Source organism: Peromyscus eremicus, chromosome 7 (genome assembly GCF_949786415.1).
Source record: "Peromyscus eremicus chromosome 7, PerEre_H2_v1, whole genome shotgun sequence".
NCBI classification, from domain to species: domain Eukaryota; kingdom Metazoa; phylum Chordata; class Mammalia; order Rodentia; family Cricetidae; genus Peromyscus; species Peromyscus eremicus.
This window is the reverse complement of record NC_081422.1, coordinates 12,683,320-12,692,314: the sequence shown is the minus strand read 5'-3', so window position 1 is coordinate 12,692,314 and position 8,995 is coordinate 12,683,320. Positions and strand designations below refer to the sequence as shown.

General features: G+C 41.1%; 1 protein-coding gene across 1 annotated transcript in view; it reads left to right on the top strand.

Moving 5' to 3' along the window:
* The first annotated feature begins 2,122 nt into the window (after positions 1 to 2,122).
* Positions 2,123 to 8,995, top strand: part of LOC131914618 (protocadherin Fat 3-like) — a 231,493-nt gene continuing 224,620 nt past the window's right edge. The window contains exon 1 of the mRNA XM_059267225.1: positions 2,123 to 5,411. Coding sequence (XP_059123208.1) covers positions 2,123 to 5,411 — 3,289 coding nt within the window. The remainder of the gene's footprint in view (positions 5,412 to 8,995) is intronic.

Below are 8,995 nucleotides of genomic sequence, written 5' to 3'. Positions count from 1 at the left end.
CAGCTGGTGACAGCAGCAAAGCACACCATCCCCACAGGAACTCAGCATACACAGACTCCCCTCAACTCCACTCAAACTCACCTCTGCCACTAGGAAAAGAAAGTTGATGTTCTACCTAGAAAAAGGCTATAATAATATGAACTTTGCCAACTTTGAAACATTTTATATGCTACAAAAATAATGTGTGATGCTTTAAAATGTTAAAAAGGGTTTTTTTTATTGTAATACCAGTAATTTATAGCCAGAAAGGAGATAAGGAATTAGAGATGCTGGATGGGTTCATGCATTTTCATCAATAATCTTTATTGACTACTTCAGTAGAAGTAAATTACGTCACCTGTGTGTCAAGAAGCCTGAATTTGCCGTCTGGCTTACAGCTGATTCAGTGAGAATGAAGGTATGGTAGAAAAGCACACAGACGAGTGACATTAGGAAAGGCAAGGGTCTGGGAGCCTGCTTTAGCCACATCTACCTGGCAACATTGACTGGGCCAATGGCTTAACCAAGAATGCTAACTTATTTAACTGCCTATTTTCTAATAGGTGATCAGGTTAAATGGTGCCTGATTCAGAATTAAATGCAGCCCAGTGAGAAATTGGAGAGATGGTTAAGAGCATTTGCTGCTCTTCCAGAGGACCTGCCTACATCAGGCAGCTCACAACCATCTGTAACTAGAGTTCGAAGGAATTGGCCACCTCTGACCTCCAAGTTACCTGTGCTTATTTGCACATACCTACATGCATACACACATACCTATACATAATGAAAAATAATAAAGTAAGTATTTTTTGAAATGCAGCCCAGTGAGAGGCTGAGCAGTGTGCCACCTGAGTCATCTTGCACCTGCAGGGACATCTATGTCTCCATTTCTTCACTTCCTGCAGGGGACTGGCAGGGCCCTGAAAGTGCTACTTGGAGTAATAACTCATATTTAGACATTCTGAGATATGAGCATCAATATAACCTGATTTAGCCACTTCTTGTTAAATGGCCACTTCCCACCCAGTATTTAACAGATTTTACTGATTAAAATAGGAAAATGTTTTTGTCTTTTAATCTGCATGGTCATAAAACTGCAGAGACTGACAAAATTTGGTATTCACTGATAAAAGTAGCTGGAGGTCACTCATGTAATCCCTCATATACTTTCACAAAAGTACGTTTGCCCTCCTTCTGCCTCTGTGATGGATGATAGCCACTAAGGAGTGTCACATAGGGTGTGCATGCAGCTTCTTAAGGAATTGTCACCTGTTCTTCATTACACTGGACATTGTTTATTCTTATGACATTGAACTACCTACTCATTTTTATCAGTTTTTAAAGTACACACAACAGAAGACAGTAATATGTTGAAGCAGACCTTTACAAGATTATAATTGTGTAAAAGAATCTGAGCAGCTATTGGTGAGCAATGTTCAATGAGAGAAGTGGGAAATGAAATGATGTCTCCACATCCCTCAGTAGTAGACACTTCAAAGCTAAAGATGCGATGTCCATGTCAGTATTTAAATAGAACACTCTCAAATGCAGCCTGGCAACCTTTCCTTACCTTAGCCCTTCATCTTCAGGCATCTGAAAGCATCTGTCTTTAACCATCATTTTTGTGACTACATCTTATTTTAAGAATGCACTCAATTATTTAATTTTCTATTGATAGTCTTTTAGTATCTTTTGAGTTTTTCTTTTAAAATTTTGAACTGTACAGTAATGAAGATATCTAAATAGCTTTCTAGTATAATTATATAAAAGGCTACTATAGGTCAAAGTTAAATGCATTTCAGGTCTCCAATTATCCATTTCTAAGTTGACCTCCAACATATAATAAATTTGGTGCTCCAAACCAATCCCAAAAGAAGTGGAAAACAGTCATTTCAGGAAGTCCAATCAAGATAAGGTTAAAACCTGGTGACTTTGAATTCTTTATTATCTGGTAGCAGTGAAGGTTCTGATTTTAGTATTCTGCTTTACTGAAAAGATCTTACAATAAAGTCTTCTGAAAGCACTGCTTCATAACTGGTTTTCTTTTTGTGTGTGTGTGTGTGTGTGTTTCTTTCCCTCACTCTCTTCTGAATTAATCTATATCTTTTCTCTGTGTTTCCCTCCAGGATGGACGTGTGATGTGATGGGTGTGACTATGGGACACTGTGTGGGCACAAGGCCTCCTTCCTGCCTTCTCCTGCTGCTCCTGAAGCTGTTGGCCACTGTCTCCGAGGGGCTGCCAGGAACGGGGCCCCTGGGCTTCCACTTCACACAATCCATCTATAATGCTACAGTGTATGAAAACTCAGCAGCGAGGACCTATGTCAGCAGCCAGAGTAGAATGGGCATCACCTTAATTGACCTGTCCTGGGACATCAAGTACAGAATAGTGTCTGGTGACGAGGAAGGTTTCTTCAAAGCTGAAGAGGTCATCATTGCAGATTTCTGCTTTCTCAGGATCAGAACTAAAGGTGGCAATTCTGCCATATTGAACAGGGAAATCCAAGACAATTATTTATTAATCATAAAAGGTTCCGTCAGAGGAGAAGATTTGGAAGCATGGACCAAAGTGAACGTCCAGGTTTTAGACATGAATGACCTGAGGCCTCTGTTTTCACCTACCACTTACTCGGTCACTATTGCAGAAAGCACACCACTTAGGACTAGTGTTGCCCAGGTGACGGCTACCGATGCGGACATTGGTTCCAACGGAGAATTCTACTACTACTTTAAAAACAAGGTTGATCTGTTTTCAGTCCACCCCACAAGTGGTGTCATCTCTTTAAGTGGACGATTAAATTATGATGAGAAGAACAGGTATGATCTAGAAATCTTAGCAGTAGACCGGGGAATGAAACTCTATGGCAATAACGGAGTAAGCAGTACTGCTAAGCTTTATGTTCACATTGAACGCATAAATGAACATGCTCCAATTATCCATGTGGTCACTCACATCCCTTTCTCATTGGACAAGGAGCCAACATATGCAGTAGTGACAGTTGATGACCTGGATGAGGGGGCCAATGGAGAGATCGAATCTGTGTCCATCGTGGCTGGAGATCCTTTGGATCAGTTCTTCCTGGCCAAAGGAGGAAAGTGGATGAATGAGTATAAAGTCAAGGAGAGAAGGAAGGTAGACTGGGAAAGCTTCTCCTATGGCTACAACCTCACTCTTCAAGCAAAAGACAAAGGGTCACCTCAGAAGTTTTCAGAACTAAAGACAGTCCACATTGCCAACCCCAAGAGAGACAGCACCCCGGTCAGGTTTGAAAAAGATGTGTATGAAGTCAGCATAAGTGAGTTTTCCCCTCCTGGTGTCTTAGTGGCCATAGTCAAAGTGAATCCTGAGCCATTGGATGTGGAATACAAACTATCTCCTGGAAAGGATGCAGAATACTTCAAAATTAACCCTCGGTCAGGCCTGATTGTCACAGCACAGCCCCTGAATATAGTGAAGAAAGAAGTTTATAAGCTGGAGGTGACAGACAAGGAAGGAGATGTGAAGGCACAAGTCACCATTGGGATTGAGGATGCCAATGACCACACCCCAGAGTTCCAGCAGACACTGTATGAGACTTTTGTGAATGAGAGTATTCCTGTTGGAACAAATGTTCTGACGGTGTCCGCCTCTGATAAGGATAAAGGAGAAAATGGCTACATCACTTACAGCATTGCCAGCCTGAACCTTTTACCATTCGCCATTAACCAGTTCACGGGTGTGATCAGCACAACTGAAGAGTTAGATTTTGAATCCTCCCCAGAGACCTACAGGTTCATCGTGAGAGCATCTGACTGGGGCTCCCCATACCGCCATGAAAGCGAGGTGAATGTGACCATTCGGGTGGGAAATGTCAATGACAACATCCCTCTCTTTGAAAAAGTGGCTTGCCAGGGAGTCATTTCATATGACTTTCCTGTTGGGGGCCACATCACAGCCGTCTCTGCGATAGATATTGATGAACTTGAACTTGTAAAGTACAAAATCATTTCTGGAAATGAACTTGGATTCTTTTATTTAAACCCAGACTCTGGTGTTTTACAACTTAAAAAGCCACTGATGAATTCCGGCATTAAAAATGGTAATTTTGCCCTCAGAATCACAGCTACAGATGGGGAGAATTTTGCAGACCCCATGACCATTAACATCTCAGTCCTCCACGGGAAAGTGTCTTCAAAGAGCTTCAGTTGCAGAGAAACTCGTGTGGCTCAAAAATTGGCAGAGAAACTACTCATTAAAGCAAAAGCTAATGGGAAACTGAATCTAGAAGATGGGTTTCTTGACTTTTATTCAATTAATAGGCAGGGACCACATTTTGACAAGTCTTTTCCCTCTGATGTGGCTGTGAAGGAGGATATGCCAGTTGGAACTAACATCCTGAAGATTAAAGCATATGATGCTGACTCTGGCTTCAATGGAAAGGTGCTGTTTACAATATCAGATGGAAATACAGACAGTTGCTTCAATATTGATATGGAAACTGGACAACTGAAAGTCCTCATGCCCATGGACCGAGAGCATACGGACCTCTATCTCCTCAACATAACCATCTATGACCTTGGAAAGCCACAGAAATCATCGTGGCGATTGCTGACTGTCAATGTGGAGGATGCAAATGACAACAGCCCAGTGTTCCTTCAGGACAGCTACTCGGTCAGCATTCTTGAAAGTTCAAGTATCGGCACCGAGATTATCCAAGTGGAAGCAAGAGACAAAGACCTGGGCTCTAACGGTGAGGTAATGTACTCGGTTTTGACAGACACACAGCAGTTCACCATCAATAGTTCAACTGGAATTGTTTCTGTAGCTGATCAACTGGACAGGGAATCCAAAGCCAACTATTCTTTGAAAATAGAAGCCAGGGACAAAGCAGAAAGTGGCCAGCAGCTGTTTTCTGTTGTCACCCTGAAGATCTTTCTGGATGACGTCAATGACTGCTCCCCAGCTTTCATCCCCACTAGCTACAGTGTGAAGGTTCTTGAAGATCTCCCTGTTGGTACAGTCATTGCTTGGCTTGAGACTCAGGATCCTGACCTAGGATTAGGGGGTCAAGTGCGTTACTCTTTGGTTAATGATTATAATGGGAGGTTTGAAATAGACAAAGCAAGTGGAGCCATCCGCTTGAGCAAAGAGCTAGACTACGAGAAGCAGCAATTCTACAACCTCACAGTCAGGGCCAAAGACAAAGGGCGGCCTGTCTCTCTGTCATCAGTTTCTTTCGTTGAGGTGGAGGTGGTGGATGTCAATGAAAACCTCCATATGCCCTATTTCCCAGACTTTGCTGTCGTTGGATCTGTAAAAGAAAACTCACGGATTGGAACGAGTGTGCTGCAGGTGACTGCCCATGATGAGGATTCTGGTAGGGATGGAGAGATCCAGTATTCCATAAGAGATGGCAGTGGTCTTGGGAGATTCAGCATAGATGATGAGAGCGGTAAGTTTAATGTTTTGTGCTCAATGTATCCTCTCACCTCTTCTATTTGTCGGTTTTGAGAAGGGATGTGAATCAGGGCATTGGAGCAGATGGGGAAGATTCTCTCTTAGAGGGGACATGACACAGAGCCTGAACCATGTCTTGGAATGACTTGGTTTCTAAGTAGCTCAGTCTACACTGTGCCCAGTGAGTCGCCTGTCTGTGTTGTGCTGTTTCTCCTTCTCCCCATGGCTGTTAGGAGGTTGTCTTCTGAGAAGTTTTACATCATTGTTGCCCCTGGTGATTGTATTCCTGACCCTCACCAAATGAATGGTCCTGATACAGCAATTATATTCAAATTAGCTTTAAATTAGAAGTATGAAATTGATTTTCAAATGCATCTTATATATGAATCTTTCCCTTTACAGTAAAGCTTTGCTCTAGGGAATCGTTGCCTGGTCTTTCATGTTGAATGCCTACATCCAGCCCTTGAACAATGGGCATTCATCCTCTGACATGAGCATATGACTTGAGAAGCATTTTTGTAAAAGAAAAGAATCATGTCATAAATTCTATTTATAAAAACTTGGGTATAAGACACCTTTGAGTGTTAATGGTTTATTTTTTATATCTTTTTTCTTTTATTGAAACATTTTTTAATCTAACGTATCTTGATTATTGTTTCTTTTCCTTCTGCTCCTCCAGTTCTTTCTCTCCACCTTCTCTCCCATCTGGATCCACCCCCTTTCTGTCTCTCATTAGAAAACAAACAGGCTTCTAAAGGATAATAATAAAATAAAACAAGATAAAAAAAATATCAGAATAGGACAAAATAGGCCAACAGAAGGAAAAGAGCTCAAGAAAACACAGATACAAGAAACATAAATAGACACAGAGACCCACTCATTTGCACACTCAGAAATCCCATAAAAACACAGAACTGGAAGCCATAGCACATATGCAAAGGACCTATAGGACAAAAAGAGAGAAAAATAAATAAATAAAAAGTAAAATAAGATTATAAAGAAAAAAGAAAGAAAGAAAGAAAGGAAGGGAGGGAGGGAGGGAGGGAGGGAGGAAGGAAGGAAGGAAGGAAGGAAGGAAGGAAGGAAGGAAGGAAGGAAGGGCCCTGACATGTCGTTATGAGACAAGGAACCTGAAAACATGTCTTTGACTTCATTTTCTGTTGGCCATCTACTGCTGGGCATGTGGCCTACCCTTAAGAGTAGTTAGTTCCCCCAGTGAGACTCCCTTGGCGGAAACCAAGTTTTCATTTATAAGTGATTATTAATTGTAGATAGTTTCTAGGTTAGGAATGAGGGCACATGTTCACTTCTCCCTTCAGCTCTAGCACCTCATCTGCTTTACACCATTGCAGGCCCTGTGCACGCTGCCTCAGTCTCTGTGAGCACATATGTGCATTGGTCATGTGGTATTTAGAAAGCCTTCTTTCCTTGGTGTCCTCTGTCCCCTCTGGCTCTTACATTCTTTCCACCTCTTCTTCTGAAGGCTTCCCTCAGCACTAAGAGGAGGGATTTGATGGAGACATACCACTTAGGGCTGAATGTTCCAGGGTCTCTCACTCGCTGTATATTGTCTAGCTGTGGGTCTCTGTATTTGTTCCCATCTGCTGCATGAGAAAGCTTCTCTGATGATGGCTGACCAAGACACTGATCTACGAGTATTGCATTAAGTCATTAGGAGTAATTTTATTTCTGTATTCCTTTAGTAGGACAGCAGTGTTTGGATTTACCCTAGGTCCCTGGATTATCTAGTCTCTGGTTCTTGGTCACCTAAGCAATGTCAGAAATGGATTCCATCTTGAAGATTGGGCCTTAAGTCAAATTAGATACTGGTTGGATACTCCCACAAGCTTAATGTACCATTGTACTAGCATATCTTGCAAGAACAACACCTTTGTAAATCAAAGGGTTTATGCCTGGGTTAGTATTGACATTTCTCCTTTTGTTAGTTTCAGAGTACTAGTCTGTAGTTGGGGGAGTGCTCTTTGTAAGCATCAGTTCAACTTATCCATGTTCAATGGGCTGTGTTGGTGTTGCCTTCAGCAATGGGGCCTTGCTGTTAGTTTGTGAAGAGCAACCAGTAGTCTTGACAACAGCCTGGGCTGTTAGAGGGATCCCTTGGGATCCATTTCGCCAACAACTCAATTAACTGTAATCCAATCCCAACCTGAAGCTTCATTTGGTGACAAAGATGTCCAGTTGGGGCTCTGTCTCCCTCATTATTTGGTGATTTTGTTTAGATTTCCATCATACATGTATATATTTTAGGAAGCTTCTACTGTATTCGATTTCTATTTCAAATGGGCCTTGATTTTAGCTGTCTCTCCCCATATTCCTTCCCTAATCCTCCTTTCCCTCCACCTCCCCACCTGATCCTCCTTTTCTAGTCCCCCCTTACCCTTCCAGAACTATCTATTCTATTCTCCTTTGTTAAGGATGTCGATCTGTCCCCAAGTCTCTTTTTATCTAATCTCCCTACCTCTGTGGATTATAACCTGGTTATCATTGACTTAAGAGCTAATTTCCACTTATATGCAAGTACATACCATATTTGTCCTTTTGAGTCTAGATTGTCTCACTCAGGAGGATTATTTTTCTAGTTCCATCTATTTACCTGAGAATTTCATAGTTTAATCATTGAGTAATATTCCACTTTGTAAATATATTACGTTTTCTTTATCCATTCATAAATTGAGTGACATCTCGTTTGTTTCTAATTTCTGGCTATTATGAATAGAGCAACAGTGAACATTGTTGAGGACATATTTCTGTGGTAGGATGAAGCATCCTTTGAGTATATGCCAAAGAGTGGTATAGATGGATCTCGGGGTAGATTGATTCCCATATTCCTGAGGAAATGACAAGCTGATTTTCATAGTTACCGTACAAGTTTGCACTCCCATCAGCAATGGATGGGTGTTCTTCTTATTCCAAATCTTTGCCAGAATGAACTGTCACTTACTTTATTGAACTTAGCCATTCTGACTGGTATAAGATGAAACCTCAAAGTAATTTTGATTTGCATTTCCCTGATATCTAAAGATGTTGAACATTTAAGTGTTTCTCAGCCATTTGAGTTTCTGCTTTTGAGAATACTGTTTAGACCTGTACCCCATTTTTAATTGGATTATTTGTTTTCTTGATATCTAGGACTTTTTTGAGTTCTTAATATATTTTGGATTTTAGCAATCTATTGGATGTGTAGTTGGCAAAAATCTTTCCCCATCCTGTAGGCTGCCAGTTTGTCTGAATGATGATGTCTTTTGCCTTTGCCATACAGAAGCTTCTCAGTTCCGTTAAATGTTAATCTTAATTCCTGTGCTAATGGTGTTCTGTTCAAAAAGTCTTTGCTTATGCCAGTGAATTTAAGGATCTTCCCCATTTTCTCTTCTATCAGTGTATCTAGTTTTATGTTGAATTCTTTAATGAGTTTTGTGCAATGTCGTAAGATAGAAATCTATTTGGATTCTTGTACATGCAGTCATTCAGTTTGACCAGCACCATTTGTTGAAGATGCTTTCTTTTTTTCCAGTTTCTATTTCTAGCTTCTTTATCAAATATCAAGTGTCCATAGGTGTGTGG